Genomic DNA, 20,113 nt, shown 5'->3' on the forward strand with positions numbered 1-20,113 from the left:
AGTGAACATATTTTGAATTATTGTGTTTTTAGTGTGTTTCTGGTAGTTTGTATTTTGGTCTGGTTGGCATTTTTGTAGCACAAAAATGGTGTTAATTTCACATAAAATCTGTGACTTTATTGTATACTGAACGGAGGAGATCTGTGACTTATATCCGACTGTGATGTATATTAAAAGTCGGAGGGATAACGGACCGAGCGGCAGCGAGGTCCTGGCGAGCCCGAGGTCTCATAGTACTTTCGTAATGAGACCGAGGTAGGGCCGGCGAGCCGAGGTCTCATTACGAAAGTACTATGAGACCGAGGGCTCGTATCCCGGAGAAACAACGGAAAAAATTAATGCATTAATTTCATTAAATAATTAATGACATAATTTGAATTTTTCCTGTTGGCGCTAAAAAAGCATCGCTAAGAACGATGTATGACATATGACGTCATACATAGTTTTCTTGGCGACGCTTTTTTGGCGCCAACAGGAAAAAGTCGCCAAGAGGGGGGTATATCAGATTTGTTCCATAATCGTCAATTATTATAAGTGTTGCAGCTGAATGCATAGCTCGTTTAGCCTATATTTTCATTTATATACTTGCCCAAATGGTTTTCAGTCCAAAATAGTGAATATAGGCATATTTTCAGAACCCCAGTGAAAACTGTACTATTTGTATTTAATGTTTTTTTTTTCTTCTTTTTTCCCATCAGAAAAGGACATTCGCTATTCTCTTCATTTTCATTGAACTATTCAAAAAAGAAAATAATGACTTTTTTGTTTTAAGATTTTGGAAGATGTGTTGTTACTATTTTAAGTCCTCCCAAAACTGGGGAGCATTGCTCCTATGCCCCCCCTCTTATAAATCCACCCATGCCCTTCTGAACCAGTCAAAAAAGAAAAAAGAAATGATTTTTTAAACAATTTTTGGAAGATGTGTTTTTACTACATAAAGTCCTCCCAAAACTGGGGGGCATTGCCCCCCCTGCCCCCCCATAAATCCGCCCATGATTGTCACGAATTCTTGGTTATTGATTGACTCAGCTGGAGTTCTAGATTTCAAAAGATCTGGATTATCAATCGCTCAAGTTCTCGATTTCGAAAGATATTGATTATCAAAAGGTCTCGATAATGCCCATCACTAGTGAGGCATCAGTTTCAACATTTGCCAAAGACATATAAAAATAACAGAAAAATTAAGCATCTGGCACTGCTCGCTTTTCACTATCACCCCCTCCCAAACCAGTATTAAACGACTGAATTCGAAATTTGCCCCCCTTGTCTGACTACGTTATGCATATGCACCTTTGTGAAGTACTGCCATTATTTTTTTCCTCATTGGAAAAAAAAAAACAACGGGATTTGGATCGTCATTTATTTTTTCATTTATTTACAGCGAAATGTTTCTGCCAATTACTTTTTTTTAAATCATGGATATGCAGTCTGCAAAACACCAAAATTAAAGAATGTCGACTTTTACTGACGATTCACCAGAAATATATTAAGTATATCACCGATGCCTTTGGTATGTGTATGTTGATATGCACTGACTAGTGTCGACATTTACCAGATTTCAGACTTTCACAATTTACCTTTTAATGGGAGTACAATGCATGTCATAGTAGGAACTTATACCGGGGCCATCCCAGTAAGCAAAATATCTTGCCTCAGTATTGCATAAAGGTTGACGTGCAAGAAAAATCATCTTGCATTAATGCTGCCTCAATGTTGTTATGTTACTCCATTTATGCTGTCAGCAGGCTGCCACAATATTGACTGACAAGGTGTATGCAGCATAATATCAGGAAAATATCAAGGTATGCTGCTTTTGTAATGTTGCATACGTATTGATATGACAGGATAATATCAAGATGTTGTCATGACAGCATGAAAGCAAGGTCTAGGCAAGATGATCTTGCTTTTGTAATCTTGCATACGTATTGATATGACAGGATAATATCAAGATGTTGTCATGACAGCATGAAATCAAGGTCTATGCAAGATGATCTTGCTTTTGTAACATTGCATACGTATTGATATGACAGGAAAATGTCAGGATACATTGTCATGACAGTATGAAATCAGCACGTTTGCAAGGTGTTTTATCTATTTATTTTATTTATTTATTTTATTTTATTTTTTGTATTATTTTCACTTTAAAGTCGGGAATTAAGTTTCATTCTTTAATTATTTCTGTTATTCTTCAATTTAGTTTTCTAGCCTAAGAATATTTTCTTAAAGCTGACATCTGATCGGAAATTCATATAAATATATTAATAGTACTCGCAATTTAATTTAAAAAATGAAAGTTTCTTCGTTTTGCGTAATACTTGACTTATTTTTTAAATTCATGCTTCTAATTGTATTATAAAGACATAAAATGCCTAGTTAGGAATAATTGTGGAAGTTTTTATAACACATTTAGGAGTAAAGAAAGCAAAATAATAAATAAGTAAATAAATACAATAAAGTACATTTCCAAATGGATGTCAGCATTGAAAATATCCCATGGACAAAACACATGAATTTATCTTAAAGAATAACGTAAATAACCATTGAATAAAATTAATCTTACTCATGAGATTGAAGTGATAATACGAAATTCTGGGCTTCATGTCCTTTGTTTCAAAGTCTAGGGACGAAAAAAGTTATTTTCGGCCATTTTTAACATTGATCGCACATCGTCTGCTATATGATTTGTTTAGTACTATATTAATAAACAAATGCAGTTATCAGTCATTCATAAGTTATTCCTAAAACAATACGATTCCACACTAATAACTAAGCAACCAACTTAACGAAGCCTAAAGAAATGCAACGCCACGTGCAGCTCCTCTGAACCGACTGAATCGAATTAGAAAGATGTGCCAGCAAGCAATGCGAGGGACGCTGGGTAGAAAGAACTGTGCGCATGCGCAAGTATCAACGAAGGTCCACCTGTTCTATTGTGTACTAATTACCTTGACGGCGACAGCATGAAATCAATATCATCTTGACGGCGTTAACATGTATGCAATGTTGTTATTGTAAGGTAATATCAATATTGATATTTTAAGATGAATGCAATGTTGCATACGTGTTGTTATTTTAAGGTAATATCAATATTGATATTTTAAGATGAATGCAATGTTGCATACGTGTTGTTATTGTAATATTGCTTTTTAATCTTTATGCAAGCTTTATGCAGTATGAAACATGTCAATATTGACGCCGTCAGTATAATATCAAGATCTGTCAAGGTTGATGCAAGAAATTTTGCTAGTAGGGATGTAGCTAAGTTTGATGCATTTTGTTATTGTACCATAATGTGCAAGTAAATGCAATTTTAGCAAATAATTGAAAAATACTAGCATAGAATTGAGATTTTATATTAGTAAGATAGTGAACGTTAAACAAATTTACTCACTTTCAACAATCCCTTTTCTTTTTCTTTCTCAACTAGTATAGTACTAACTAGTAAAATTACAACAATGAAGAGAATTTAATTATAATTTCTCATCACAGTCGTAATTCAACTTGCATTGTTGTTCAGCCGGAAAAAAATTCCGTTGATTTCTTCAAAACGACGAAGTAGTATAATGACTATGCAGAATATTATGCCATCAAGTATTAAGTCATAATTAAAATAAGTACTGCATTTGTGGATGAAAACAATGTTAAATTGAAGAAGTATCGCATATTTTAAGTAAAAAAAACCAATTTTACTTCCAATGTAAAATGAAGGCTACTGCAAAAATGCTACGGTAAACAAAAAACGAGTCTTGCATTGAGTTGCCAATTTAGAATTGAAAATTTTCAACAATAACATTCCATTAATTCTAAAATCAACTTTGCATTCAAAACAGACGCCATTGATGTTTTTCTGCACTTGCGAGAGATTTTCCAGACCTACAAGAGCTCGAGAGCAATTGCAAATTTTGCGAGGGAATCGGGACTGAAGACAATCGCAATGTTACAATTGAATTCAAATTGGGGAAATAGCGGTCGCAGCGATGCATTGCGATCGGCCGTGTTTCACTTGAATCCCTGTGTTAAAACGGTAACCGGTGATCATAGAACACTGCGGTTAGTAACTGGTTAGTCACCGCTCGACCGGTTGAGTTCGTCGAACGTAACCTTACTGTACAAAAGCTACCGAATTCGATTTCCGCCTCAGCTTATTCGTAATCAACGCAAAAAACTGAGGAAAATGACACCTCACCGCTCACTGAGGGCAAAAATCGAACCCATGACTATCGGCTTATTTAGAAGACAAAGCCTCCCTGCTTCTACCACAGAGACATCGAAGTACTATAGGGTCTTTTGTCTTTTCATTACGCGCTCCTGCTTACTAACCGGTTAACCGCAATCGGCAGGTTATTCTTTGCGACCGCAAGGCAAATCACTACTTCGAATAATGATCATTTTTGTTTAACAATATTCAATTCTGTGATGTATGACAGTCTTACCAAATTCGTTCTACAAATGGCATTCCGAAAACTTTTCTATTAAAAGAAATTTATTTCTTCATATTAAGACTACATTCGGAAACAGGCACCGGTAGCACCGCAAGCGTTCGGAAACAATTCGCAACTCCAACGAACTATAGGGGGCACTGCAGTCACTGTCTAATGGTGGACGAAAAGGTAACGTAGCAGAACATTGTAGCAGACAAGCCGGTTTCGTTTAGGACTTCTGCTGAGTAACTTCGGAAACAACCGGTTAACAAGTAGGTATATTTGAACAATCCTGGCTATCTGCGACAGCCCCGGTTAACCAGCCATCGACCGGCATTACCGGTTATGGCCGACCGGTTACTTTAGGTGACCATAGCCCGTGAGTTGCTTGGCAAAAAAATAAATTCTTTAATTGAAGACCAAACAGAGAAATGGGAAGAAACAAGCTCTATTTCAATAATTCCTTTCAAGTTTTAATAACACCTGCAGGCTTCACATGATGAAACAGAAGAATTATGTAGTACCTCCATATTTTTTTGACTTCACAAAGGATATTTTCCTAAACAGGCAGTGCCCATAAGCAAATCATGCGTCATTTCCGGTTTTATTGACAGCCAATGATAATTTTCCGGTTAAGTTTACATCCATCAGATAGGCGATAGTATTATCGAAACATTGTGTTGAAAATAAGAATTTGTATAAATTTTACTAGTAAATATTTCCAATGGCTGGTTTACCACGAAGAATAATAAAGGTACAATTTTTTGACTTCCCCGACTGTTATTATATTAAGCATCTGGTTTAAAATAAAGTAACGAATTAATTTTCCTGTTATTCTTTTTGAAAATTAGAATATTAAAAAATTTTTTGCCTAAAAAGAGTATACGGATTTTGCTTGTTATGTTTTTTGTAGCGAATAGTACTTAGAATTCTTCTCATACGATTAGTTGTCGCTTCGTTGTGCATTTTAAAAATAAATGTATAAATATAACCCCATGAGGTTAACGTGCGTTATACTGTTTGCTTAATTTAATAATTTGTCATATTTTACGACCGAAAAACAAGCGACTCTCAATTTTTGCTTTAAAAAAATTAAAATCTTGTTCAATATTCGCATTACTTGTTTTACAATTTCAACTTTTTCTCCCCCAAAATTCTTGTTAGTTGCTCACATTTTCTCCCTCAATTTAAAAAAAAAAAAAAAATTCGTGGCTAATTGATCTATCTTCCTTAAGTTCCAACCGTCGATCACTATTTTTAGAGCTTGACTTACCACATTTTTACATTACTTAATCTGTACCTACTACTTGAATTATTAAGTTTTGATATGGAATGTGTTAATAAATTCTTTCGAACATGTAAAGTTTAGATTGCAAAAGCATTTAATATTGTAAAAGAGACTTGGATTGATTTGGTAATTTGTATCTTTAAAAGCAGACCGTTCTGCTTGTCCAAATAAAATTAAAAAAACAAAAAATACTGATATGTGATCAATATTGAGGAGTCGCTCACCATTTTTATGTGCAACGTTTATGGCAATGTGGCATTTTTGAACATTCAAATTTTTTTGACATACTTTTATTCTTTTTGGGGTGCGGCAATTATACTGATTCGGCATATCTACGGTAAGTTATTGTACTCAGGGCGTCTGTTTAAAGGGAGGAGGGAGAAAGAAATATATGCAGGTATTTGATGCCAAGTGTCCCCACCTGTCACTCAATTTCATGAAACAATTTCCAAATGAAAATTTTTGTTGTATGGTGAGGATGGAGAGAAACTTCATGCCTTCCCTTTTATGCGCAGAGAAACATTAGTTACTGATCTTTTTTGGCTTTGATAAAAATGTTATTTTTGCCATGCATGGATTTTTCTTTTTTTTCCGTGACAAAAATTTTGGAACAAGAAGGAGGTTAAAAAATCATCAAACTAATGAAACAATATTTGTTTTTATTGCTTGATTGAAATTAAAACTGGCCCGTCATTTTGATTTTTTCCCCCGGGTGTGGCTTACGAAGGATATATACTGAAAGGAAATTTTATCTGAAAACAACAAAAACGGCACAAACTTGTATAGTTAAGCATTAATTTTCCAAAGCCAGGGAAGGAAGAAATTGACCCCACTGACCCTCATAAATGACATGCATGAAACAAAAATTTATGTTGAATGCTGAAAATACATAAGATAATACAAACCGTTTAGTTTACTTATTTCGTTACTTATTTACTTTAATTATTTTATTATAAATTTTATGTCCCATATTTAAGAATAAATTTATTTTAATTCTGCATTTTCAGTCTTTTCCCTTTTTTTTTTCTTCAAATTCAAACATCTGCTCCTGTTTATGCAAGAATGCGTGTCAGCTGCTGATTATTTATATATAAAACTAATTTAATATTTGCTTTGCCAACTGATAAATGGATGCTCTGGAAGGAATGTTTTCGTTTTTGAGAAAACAAAATGGTTTTATTGCACCAAAATATGCGTTTTATTATTATTATTGTTTTTTTTCCTTTTATTTCGATCTCTATATTGCATTTTATTCCTTCACACTTAAAATTTTTATTATTATATTGTTGAAAAGTGCTTCTTTGTTTGGATTTTATTTTCTTATTTTTGTAATTAATATCTTTGTTTCCACCAGTTTATTTCTCATACTGATGATTGTCGGCTTGTTTCTTTCGTATTGTTTCTGCCACTCAGTCTTTCATTAAATCCCTTTAATACTTCAAAAGTACTGTTGGTTTATTTTTGGGACAGTTTTAAATCCAAAATACTGTTAGTTTATTTTACATTAGAAATTAAATTTACGCTAAATTTGTTTCCTCTTGACGTGTGTGTAGTCCTATCTCTTCTTATTTTTTCCTACTTTTTTAAGTGATTTTTTTCCTACTTTTTAAATTTTTGATTCCTTATTTCCTACTTTTTCTCCCCAAATACTTCAGAGTCTGATTTTGAAAATTGCAATCTTTTTACATCCAATATGATAATTATATTTTATTCTTTTTTCAAGTTAACTTCGCTGTATTAGGATGCAAATGAATGAAAAGTCTCTTTATTTCTGTAACAATGCTTATTTCATGTTTTTAAAGAGGAATTCCATTTTCTTTTATGAATCAAAAATTATAATGCTAAATCGATGGTTTAAATTTTATTTATTATTTATTTATTTTTTTTTTTGCTTCAACTGTCCTGATAGTAATGATATGTTTATCATAGGACTCGAAATTGCAATCCTAAAATAATTTTTATCAAAAATTTTATTTTAAAAGCCCATCTCTCAGAGAGTGAAATCGCCTCTCCACAGAAAATGGATCTTGTGAAAAATGTTGGACAGACCCCTGCTATCCCCTAACTTTTAAAGATAAAATTTAGAGAAAAAAACGGAATATCGCGTTAAAATAGATTTTCCCTGATTTTTGAACGTTTTGCCTTTTTTTTTTTTTTTGCAAATAAACTGTCAACAAAGAAAAAAAATGAATTTTTATAATCATGGGGTTTACGATCCAAAATGAGCAGTTATCATAATTATGTATGAAAAATGTTCGTTTTCATGATTTTGGTAAAAGGGTTCGTTTTTGCAAATATGATTTCTGTAATGTTGCTTTTGTTCTGATATAACATCAATAAAATAGGGGAATGAGAGGCAAAGTCAAATAGCGGAACAAAGTGAAATGATGAAATATTTACTCTGCTTTTAGAGCCACCTATCTAGCAATATTTTAACTACATAGTAACTCATATAGTCTAGTCAAGAAAATGTTACCTCTGAAAATCAAAGGATATTATAATACAAATAATTTTCAAAAATTGATACTTATATTGTAATATTTTGTTGTAAGTCAAAAATGATTTTTGTTATTGTTATATGATAAAAATTTTGTTATTAACATTTTAAATATTAAGATCTACTAATATTCAGTGCTGTATTTATTTGTGTAGTATTAAGCTACTTGTATTTTAAATGTTTTGTACAGTTAGTCAAGAACATGCAAGGCAAAATGAAATAGTTTGTTTCATTTATTAATTCAATCTTTCATCAAATCAGTTACGCATTCCTTTATTAATTTTCCCTTATTCTTCCCTTCATTCACTTATTTTTTCATTCATTCATTATTTTATTATCTATTATTTCATTTCCTATTCATTCATTCATTGTTTTATTTACTCATTTATTAGATAAAAATTCTATATTAATCAAAAATCATTTTTTGGAAAAATATTTTATTTTTCACTTTGCCACATAAAAAAAAGTGAAAATTTTCACCAAAAAGTATAAATTTACTGCCAAAAACAAAAAACAATGCTTCAATGCAAATTTTATTATAAAATATGTTTTCTTTCTTTATCTTATATCTTTAAACGAGCAATTCTTGTGGGTCATTCCATGTCAAATCAACGAGCCTCACAACTTGACCATCACGAATTCCAACAAATTTCAGGGGATTGATTATATATATAAAATGATACAGAAAAATATTTTTTTCAGGTTTTTAAGTTGCCCGGTTTTTTGTGTAGGGCTATGTAAAAAAGGGGGAAAAATACAAAAAACGAGTTTTTGGTGATTACAAAAAGTTAATTTTCTCAGCTTCTACTAGAGCTAAAGAGTTCATTTTTTTTTTATTTTAAAGCTTTTGAAATGGGCTTTTATAGGATATGTCACATTATAAGGTTTGGGGTCATTAATATTTCAAGGTCATGAAAAATATAATTTGACCTTGAATATTTCAAAAAGTATCTTTTAAAAATCTGAAAACAAATTATTTTTTACCTACTAATGCCCTGTATATGTGGAAAAAATTTCATAATGGGATCATGGTAAAATAAAATAGTGAACATATATCTGCTTACTACTTAAATGCAATTTGTAGCGTTTCCGAAAGTATTTACAGAAGGACACAAGTTATTTTTACAACTTTTGGTTAGCAATGTCCATTTCTTCCTTCGACACGTTATAAACTCTTCCTGTGGGATTTATCCTGAGATCCACTTTTGATATTACATCATCTACAGATACATTCAGAATATCCTCTACGTCTGGATAGTAAAAAGAATATGAAGGTCCATGTGGATGCAAGAATTTTATCTTAAGTGTTTGATTTTCTTCATCAGAGTCTAAAACGCAACCTAACCACCAATGTCCATCATACCTGCAGATTAAAAACCCGACCATTTCTGCGAATTCAATATTGTCCCGAGCAGCTCTTACATATTCTATTCTTGAATTTTTTGAAACTGAAAATATTTTGACTTCCATGTGATTCATGTTCAGTGGAATAAAAGAATGGAGTTTCTAAGTACCTGGTATTCTTCTTGCGGTCATTAACCTGTTTTTCAAAGTCTCCTCTTCTTGTTTATGTTCTTCAGTTGTACTATATTGAAAATGTATTGTCTTAATGTGATCTTTTGCCCATTCATACAGCTGTCGAGGAGTCATAATTTGGTCATTATGTATCATTTGAAGACTAGCTCTCACTGCTAGTCTTTTCACAGTGCCTCCTACACCATCGCATGCACTTTTGCCGTGTGATGCAGGGCCGTAGACAGGGTGGGGACCGTCGGGACAAATACCCCCCGAAATTCTAGGACACAAACTTTTTAGTCCTTCCCTTTTTTTAGTTTTTCCTTCTCCACTGAAAAGAAAAAAGAAAAGAAACAACTAAGACTCTGAATCCTCTAATCAAAATGTTCCCCTTCACCTTGACCTTGCTACTTCTTTCTTTCAGTCAGACCCCTTCTCTGCCCCCCCCCCCCCCGCACAAAAAATGAGCAGTGGACTGGGGTCATTGTTTGAAATGGGGAATGTATTCCAAAATATGAAATTAAAATGAATCTTCTGGGTTTTTATGTGGCTCATGCTTTTGCAGGCCTTGCGCCTTACCCCACCCCCTCCCCCTTCGTTTACACCCTTGATTTAATGAAAAGAAAATACATCGAAATATCGTGATGTATCGGAATATCGCGATGTTTACTGGCGATGTATCGCGATGTTAAAATCTGCAACATCGCCCAGCACTAGTCAGTGTTAGCTTTGTTTTACGTTACACAATTTTCTTTTTTTTAGAACTTTAAAGGGAAATAGGAATTATAGCGGTAGTTTAATGTCTTTGCTTGGCTCGGAAGAATCGAGATCCAGTACTCTGGTTAATTCAACTTTTTTAATTTACAGAGGTGGGCCAAAATACTCTTTTGCTGACTGGGTCAAAGTCAGCCAGTCTGCCCCTGTATATATATATTATTAAAAACATATTAATAGGGAAAAAATTAGAGTACCATAAACCAGAAGCCCAAAGATGCACAAAGCAGCCAAACAAATAAGCCAGGTAAATATAAACATCAATAGAACAATAAACAGACAAGGTTACAACACAGATAAATGACAGAGATGAAGCCAGTACTCTTCAGCAGTGGAAACTTCATCCTATGGTCGAAAGACCAAAAATTTTAATACTAAAACTAAGAATAGGATGTCCAATTCCGCAAAAGTCAACATTCATGAATACATTGGGCAAAAACACCACATGTGAAAAAAGAATGCAGATTTTTGGAATTAGGAACTAAAACTAAGCACTGGGGTTTTGTCTCGGACATTAGAAGCCAAGGCTATCAATAATGTCCCTCCACCGTACCGCCCAGCAAAAATCAAAAGTCTTACCTATGTGTCCAGGTGTAAAAGTAAAATCCGCGTCCATCGGGGTCATTTCCGTGCCAATCGATAAAAATAAAAACAAAATCAAGCCCATAAATATAAAACCCAAATAAATAAGTGTGTCATCCATAAAAACAGTTCCAAAGACATTCCAGGTCGACTGAAAAACTTAATTCACAAAAACATCATAAACTGGAGTCCAAGCATTTGGTTTACTCTAGAAAAAATCATACATGTGACAAGTAAGACAGTTACAGAGAAATGAAGTGTTGGTTAAAGGCAATACTAGAGAAAATATTATTTACGATAAATATTACGTAAATATTTTCTCTAGGAAAAACAAGAACATTGCCGCAAGTAAAGAATTTGAGATATTCACAACGGGTTCGAACCTGCGCTGTTGGGATTCCAGGCCGCTTCGTTATATATATAGAGCAGCGGTTCCCAACCCATGGGGCGCGGCCCACAAGTGTGCCGCGAACAGTGTGCTACTGGGCCGTGGGACACTGGTTGAGAATTGTTAACCAAAACAAATCTTGGGGTGTCAATTTCCGTTCTTTGCGAAAATTCACCTTTTAGATGTACCGTCATTCAAAAGCTCACTCTGGCTCATCATAGCCAATAAGGAACTTTGAGATTAAGATTTTTCATATTTCTGAGGAACTTTCCCCTTCAGAATCAGAAACTTCTCTAAAGAAAATTGCCAAAGAAACTAGAATTAGCTTCAAGCTTCTAGTTAAAAAATGGTCCTCCTTCGCAGAACTGGCATTACTAACTAGTGAATAGAGTCACTTGAGGGGCTCTTCGACTATCTACCTATTTGAATGAGACTTTTCATTGCAGTTTTTTTTTTTTTAAGTTTGAAATGCTTTGAATTTTGCGGGTTATTTGAGACTAAAACTCTCCAGTTTCACTCCAGATATCAACTCCTTCGTAAAGGAAAAAGCAGCGTCAAAAATCAGACGGAGCTTTAACTTTGATGACTTGTTTTTGAGTTTTCTTACAGCTATGCCAGCTAAGTGAATACACAATAAAGTTATTTTCTTAAAAAATTATTTTGCAAATTGTTCTTATACTGTGTATCTATATCAGTGGTGCAGCATGAACGGAGAAGGGGATTAACCTCTCCAGAACTCTTGTTTTTACCAATTTCAATCCTAACACAGTATATTATTTGCATTTAAGAACAGTTATGAGCAGATACCACCCCCTAACCTCTCCAGAAAATAAATTTTGGCTGGAAACGTCTTTAGTGGGCCTCAATGGTGTTTTCCCACAAAACTGGTGGGCCGCACAACTAAAAAGGTTGGGAACCGCTGATATAGAGTTATGAGCTTTGGGATATAATTCAGATTCGTTACATTGCAAAGCTCATAAACGTTAATGTACTGATAAATGAATACCTTGTAATCCTTGAACAAAACCTCTGCAATATTTTTGGCAATTTATACTACTGTGATGTTGGTTTGCTCATCAATTGTTTTCCTCTAAAGGTTAACCTATATCATTATAATTCCCATATGTAATTAACTAAAGCGCAATTTTCATTCATTAGGAAACTCAACGTTTAATGGCTGAACCAGTCCCAGGAAATTAGTGCGATACCGGATGAAAGCAATGCTAGATATTTTCATGTTGTTGTTGCAGGACCAGAAGAGGTATATAATTGTCAAATTTTTGAAAAAGTGTCTTCTTGTTTTTTGCTATTTTTTGTACATTTCATTTTCTTTTTAGTAGAACATTGATATTTGTGCCTGTTGCAAAATATAGTGAAGAATAACTTGTGAGTTATAAAACCCCACTGCACGCTTTTTGGAAGCAGAATATATATTATTATTTTAAAGTCCTTAAATCTTGTTTTGTACAGTTTTTATAAATTTAAAATGACCCAAAGGCGAATAATTTTTCATCTCAAATTTTATGCCTGCATTCATGGTAATTTTGTTCTTCTAGTTCCTTTGCCTTTTTTTTTATTAATGCTATATACCAGGGGCTCTCAAACGTTTTTGATTCATGTCACTCTTTGAAGATTTAGAATTTCTCACTGCACCCTAGTCTATCTCTATTATGTAAGCTACTAAGAAGTAGGTATTTTCAAGGATTTTTTCCCACACCAGGGCACAGTTCATGCAACATATGCAGTACCCGGATCATATCCTCCTCCTAAGTACTCCGGTGTTATATTATAAAGACATCCTATCAGAAGAGCAGACAATGGTCCTATTGTACTACTATCTACTTTTCTAGGTTATCAAATCTCGGGAAGAATGGCGGCACATAACAAGATTTTTCTTTTTGAATTCGTCAACTTCATAATTTTTCTTTCAAGAACAGTATGCAATCTTTTTTATTCTAGTTAAATTTCAGAGAACCGTGCAGAAACAAAATTTACTGTAAAATAAGATCAGTTGGTTTTGAAATCACTCTTCTGCAACAACTTTTGCAGCACTGCAGCCTGATAGTTAAAAATAGCTTGTCGATAACGCTTTATTATCATTTAGGATTTTTGATGACGTTGAAAGAGAATTTATACTGTTAAAAATTTCAAGAAATTTTATGGTAAAAAAGTACTGACATCTATGTTGTCAGTACTTTTTACTGTTAAATCCAATTTTACGGTAGGAAAAACAAGAACATTGCCCGCAAGTAAAGAATTTGAGATATTCACAATGGGTTCGAACCTGCGCTGTTGGGATTCCAGGCCGCTTCGCTATCCCCTATACCAAATGGTAAGCAGCAGGTGAGTGGGTTGGTGTATCGCTCTGTAAGTCACATGGTGTACAAATTGGCGTTGCAATCACTTACTTTTTTCCGGTTAAATTTTTCTATACTGCAAACACTTCATTTTGCAGTAATATTTGCCTGAAAAATTTTCTGAATTTTTAAAGTGTAGTGAATTTTTGTTATACTGTATGAAAAAGTGGAGGATTTTTTACTGGTTAACCGGTATTTATTTAGCACACTCATCTTATATATATATATTAATACCACATACACTTTGTGGCATCTCTCACCTTTTCCTAAGGCATCCAGTTTGAAAACCTCTGCTATATACATATGGCTTGAAATTTTTGAGCACTAACAATCAGAACACATTGAGTAAACTGCCGCTAATCGACTATTTAGTGAAATTTTCTATGAGTTCTATTTAGTTTTCCTGATAAAATCACAGGAAAAAATTGAAACTTTTAATATGGATCCATAAATATATCACGATTAATAATAATTAATTATTTTTCTGTTTTATTTACTGTAGTTAAAATTATTTTCAATAATAGTTAAAAAGGAGATTTTGTTTGTAATAGGGAAGTTGCAACCTATTAAATGTTCATATTTTGGCTATTGGATATTGTTAATTGACCCTCAAAAACTAAAAAATTCACCATCGCCGAATTTTAGAACACCGTGGTTGATTTTTAATGAATTTTTAAAAATCCACGCGCAAAAGTGCGCTCTTCTGAAACGTCACGAGCCTACGTCACAGGGCGCGAACGGGCAGCCGTCCGCCGAAGATCCCTTGTTTTCGCTAGGAACATTTTGAGCGCGCCGATATTTTTATTTTTTAGAAATTCAATAATCCTTTTGAACACACTATGGAGGTCGGATTCGTTAAAGCACAATCTAAATAATCTTCCTGAAGTAATACCAATGATGATATTCGAATATTTACGAGAGGATGAGAGGTTTAATGTTCCAGAAACGCGAGTTCGTCTTCGAAGTCGAAAGAAATTCTTCAGTTTCTCCCATCACATGGGAACCGGGTTCGCTAGCGTTTCTCTCCTATCGGAAAGCGCATGACGTCACTTCCTATGCCATTTGACGTCACAACAGCTTGAACTTTAAAAATTAATTTAAAAAAAACTACTTATCGTATCGCAAAAAATTTTTCACCTATGATGTTCATACATGTTACTCTATCACATAAAAATAAAATTGAAAAATCGAAAACTTCCCTATTGGCCACTTTTTCAACACAATAAAAATCAAAATCTATACTATTAAAATCTGACTACAGTGAACGCCTTGTAACTGAATCAGTGGTTTATTGAATCATCCACTTTAATGATTCTAATCCTCCAAAACAGAACATAAACCAAGCTTTAACATTGAAAAACTGCCAGATATTTGAATCAAACAATGCCACTTAAATTATTCAAACATGTGTGACTAACCATTTCCCACAAACACTGGGTGCGTCAGTGCAATCTTATTTTTTTTTGTTTTTGCCTTCTTTTAGTAATATGAGTTTTTTATTTTATTTTATTTTTTTATTTTTTTTTTTTTTTTGTAAATAGTGAAAAGAGGGCAAGGCAGTGTGTTGTAAACTTCTAAGAATAGTTTTCTCAGGATAAATTAAAAAAAAATCAGTGAGACAGAGAAGGACGTGTGAACAAGATGTCTGCTCTCTAGGCTTTGGAGCGTTAACATTGGAGCAACGAGTTGAAAATTTTAAGGACTATAGCTAGTTTTATGACTTCAAAAAAGAATTTCTACATTTAATTATTACCTATTGTTAGCAATCAATAACAGATGCATTTTTTGAAGCACATAAGGTAAAATTTGAGTTCTGTAATTGAGTTTTTACACTGTTATTAAAAAAAATTATTAAAGTAAAATTCTTTAAATACTCAAGGAATGACTATTTTGAGTGAACAGCATGCTTTTAATGAAGCATTATCTTGTTTGACCAAAAAACCTATCACGTTCTCTTAAATTGTATGTAAAATTCCATGCTTAAAAAATATGTACACATTTTTACTTTATTGAATCGAAATTGTTTTAGACAAACGTGATTGAAATAAATGGCAGTCATATCTATATACAGGGTGTTTCAGTTAAACATTTCAGAACTTCTCAGAGGGGTAAGGAGCATCCTGATGGCTCAAAATCGTATGGCAATGTGGATTCGTAAATGCCTTCCTCAAGCTGTAATGGGAATAAAGAAGCATCATAAAGAAAGAAACCGTTAAGCAAAAAATCTTCATTTAAAGCAGCAAAAGGTACGTGGGTCAAAGTAAGTGTTTGAGGTTTTTTCCTCCAACTTCAATGCCACCTCACATCTTCGGCGCATGGGACTCCAAACAGTCTTGAATACTCGCAGCATATCAAAAACTTCTCGGGGTTTGAAATCATTTCCGATCCCTCATTCCCATATGATTTCGAGTAGTCAGGATGCATCCTACCCCTCCTTAGAAGTTCTGAAACATTTAACTAAAACACCATATATATATATATATATATATATATAGGTATATATATATATGTGCAAGTAAGTGTGTCTGTCTAAAGGTTACTTCTAATAGGGAAGTTGCAACCTATTAAATGTTCATATTTTGGCTATTGGATATTGTTAATTGACCCTCAAAACTAAAAAATTCACCATCGCCGAATTTTAAAACACCGTGGTTGATTTTTTAATGAATTTTTTAAGATCCACGCGCACAAGTGCGTGCTTCTGAAACATCACGAGCCTACGTCACAGGGCGCGAATGGGCAGCCTTCCGCCGAAGATCCCTTGTTTTTGCTAGAAACATTTTGAGCACGCTGATATTTTTATTTTTTAGAAATTCAATAATCCTTTTGAACACACTATGGAGATCGGATTCGTTAAAGCACAATCTAAATAATCTTCCTCATGTAACATCAATGATGATATTCGAATATTTCCGAGAGGATGAGAGCTTTAATGTTCCAGAAACGCGAGGAGATAAGTCTTTTACATTTCGTCTTCGAAGTCGAATGCGTGACCTTCGGCTTCTCCCCTATCGGAAGAGCGCATGACGTCACTTCCTATGCCATTTGACGTCACAAGCGCTTGAACTTTAAAAATTAATTTAAAAAAAACCACTTATCGTATCGCAAAAAAATTTTTTTCACCTATGATGTTCATACAAGTTACTCTATCATATAAAAATAAAATTGAAAAATCGAAAACTTCCCTATTGTCTGGCGGGTGGATGACATCATCACACAAGACCTTGATAATGGACATGGGTCAGCATTCACTTACCACAAGTTCTGATTTTACTCATTTCTTTTGCTTACATTTTTTTTTCCTGAACTGACAAAAATGGTTGATTTAACAGTTTTCCTTATCTTTTGTTTTGGAGGAAATTCACACCCACACAGTTGATGTTCTTGCCAAGTTCAGTACATTTTTTTGCAGTGGGGAAAATCAATTGGGGAAATCTTTTGGTTCTCAATTTTTCTTCTTAAAACTTGTTAAACATGGGAAGGTGATTAATATATTTTCCATGAAACTAATTTTTATTAACAAAGTATTAAATTTAATATTTAATTATCTAGTTTTAGCAAACTTTGACTTTATTTCATTGTTATTCATTGTTTGTCATGGTCTGTGTAAGTAATTGATAGGTGCAAATTCGATGCTGCATAGTGAGACAGCTCATTATTTATGCTGTTGAATGAATGAAAGCAGTGAAGTTGTGCTTTTATTCATTTAACAACCAATGTACTTTTTATTTTGTGTAATGTGAAAGTATTATGAGAAAGTACAATATAACACACATTTTATGTCAGATAGCTTCAACATTAAGGGGACATCACACGAGAGAAATTCCAGGACATCGCAACCACAATAGTAACTGTCAACGCTATCTGGAACTGGTGTTTCGGACGGGAAATTGCCTGTAGGGTTGCTGCCCATTTGACGGTTGCTAGAGTTGCTCACAACCGGGGCTACCATTTTCTAGTCTATATCCATGTGCATTCGCTTGTTCATCGCTTTTCGACAATGCCGCATTTGGTAATCACTCTGCATCTCTTTAATTTCTGCAGTTGTGGATGAAATTAGTAAACAAATACTTAATGCTCGCTCTTGCAGCTTTAATTGTATGTGGAATTGTGAAAAGATGGAAAGGGAAATGATCAAGGCAATGATTTTAGAGATAGAGCATTAATTATTATTACATGCAGTTTCTAAAGCTCCTGTCTTAACATTAATTTGTAGAACTTATGGTGAAATTTTCAGAAACACATAATAAATTTTATTACTTTTAATTGAATGTTTCATTTAAAGTGTGATTAAGCTTGTTACATTTAAAGAAGACATACAGAATATATGACTTCTCTAGTCTTATTTTCCCCCCATAACTACTAAATAAAATCTTAATTTTAGATAGGAATTATTAGTCACTTATTGACAGGTTAGAAGTTTTGATTCTAACAAATTATACCCTAATTCATAGCTAAAAACAAACATGAAAAATTCCAAAAAAAAAAAAAAAGAAAAAGCCAGCAAACTGATCAATAGGTCTTTTATAATTATTTTTTTCAACTTCGAGTTCATAAATATATTGGAGATGTGCTAACACTTTAACCTATACAAATATAACGCCACTAGATACATATTGCACACAGGAAAATGTGTGGCCGAGTTTTTTCAAATAATTCGAGACATTTAAAAATAAAATGACGTTTTGAAAAAATGTGAAAAAAACTATGAAGCACAAAAATGTCAGCATTATTTAATGTACAATTTTGAAACTTTTTAAAATCATTCTTTTAGTCGATTAAATAAAATCATTAAAATTTCAGTTAAATGTGCTATGCGTAAATAACTGGGATTGCAGACTGAACTCTCATAATTTCAGCTGCAAAACTGTTTAACTCAATCAGAACCTTACCTTGTAAGGTTAAAAAGTTGAGAAAATTAAAACTTTTCATATTTTTCTAGATTTCTATTGTACAATAGATGGTTTCCCTACATGCTACTATACACCATTCTGTATAGTATTATGGAAAATTAATTTTATTATACAAAATAAATATAATAAATACCAATATCAAAGTAATAAATTAAAAAAAAAAACTATAGGGGAATGTGGGGCAAAGTGAAATAGTTAAGGTAACTTGCTTTTTTCAAAATGAACAAATTAGAAATTCATTCTGAAAATTACAGTACAGAAAGGAAGGACAATGTGTTTTGCCATAAAACTCGCATTGAATAAGTATTTTTTATTTTTGCCAGTAAGTTTGTGCCTCAAAAAAAAAAAAAAAAAAATGGTAATTTTTCATTTTTTTTTTCATGGGGAAAAGTGAAAAATTAAACATTTTTCTAATGAAAGTTTTTTAATTCTTTTATTAAAGATATTTTTTGTCAAATAAGTGTGTAAACAAAAGAATGAATACGTGAAAAGAAAATGAAGGAATAAACGAAAATAAGTTAATGAGTGAATAAAATAGCGAATTATTAAGAAAATAAGTCAATAAATGAATGAATAAGAGAAGTATTGTAAAAGGAATGTAAATGAACTAATTAATAATTAAATACGTAAGTGATTTGATCAAAGACCGAATATGATATGAACTATTTCACTTTGCCCCGCATGGACATGCTTAATTATACAAGCATTTATAATACTAACAAGCTTAATAATAAGCAAATAAACACTGCACTGAATATTAGTAATCAATTTTTCAGAGGGATTTTTTTTTCTTGACTGGAATAAACTACACATGTTAATACACAGTTAAAATATTACTTGATAGGTGGCGCTAAAGGTAGAGTAAATATTTCACCATTTCACTTTGCCTCACATTCCCCTACATTTTAAGTATTTTTAAATGGTAAATACTGCATCTACCCATCAGTTTGAATTAAAAAAAAAAAAGTACAACTTCAATGCTATGATTTGTAAAATGAATTTTCATCAATTCGGAAACGTCTGTTGCAGCGTGGGCTGCGCGCAAGGATTCCTTTATACAGGATTCCTCTCATGCAAAACCATCGCCACCTGCGGCTGCAATGGGCTAATGTGCATAGGATCTGGCATGCTGATTGGTAGCAGGTCGTCTTTTCTGACGAATCCCGCTTCAATTTGTGGCACCATGATGGTCGAATTTCTTGTCGGGCACTATGCCAGTGAACAGCACATTCCGAAGTGCATTATCGAACACCTCAGTGGACGAATACCCGGAATTATGGTTTGGGGTGCCATAGCATATCATGGACGATCACAATTGCTATGAATTGTGGGCAATTTGAACAGTACCCGATACATAAACGAAGTTTTACAGCCCTAA

At 33.3% G+C, this 20,113-nt stretch overlaps 1 protein-coding gene across 1 annotated transcript in view; it reads left to right on the forward strand.

Annotated features, from left to right (window-relative positions):
• Positions 1-5,145: 5,145 nt before the first annotated feature.
• The window catches only part of LOC129231285 (ubiquitin-conjugating enzyme E2 N-like), a 35,879-nt gene continuing 20,911 nt past the window's right edge, over positions 5,146-20,113 (forward strand). The window contains 3 exon segments of the mRNA XM_054865573.1: positions 5,146-5,175; positions 12,624-12,659; positions 12,661-12,726. Coding sequence (XP_054721548.1) covers positions 5,146-5,175; positions 12,624-12,659; positions 12,661-12,726 — 132 coding nt within the window.

Source organism: Uloborus diversus, chromosome 10 (assembly GCF_026930045.1).
Source record: "Uloborus diversus isolate 005 chromosome 10, Udiv.v.3.1, whole genome shotgun sequence".
Taxonomy (NCBI): Eukaryota; Metazoa; Arthropoda; class Arachnida; order Araneae; family Uloboridae; genus Uloborus; species Uloborus diversus.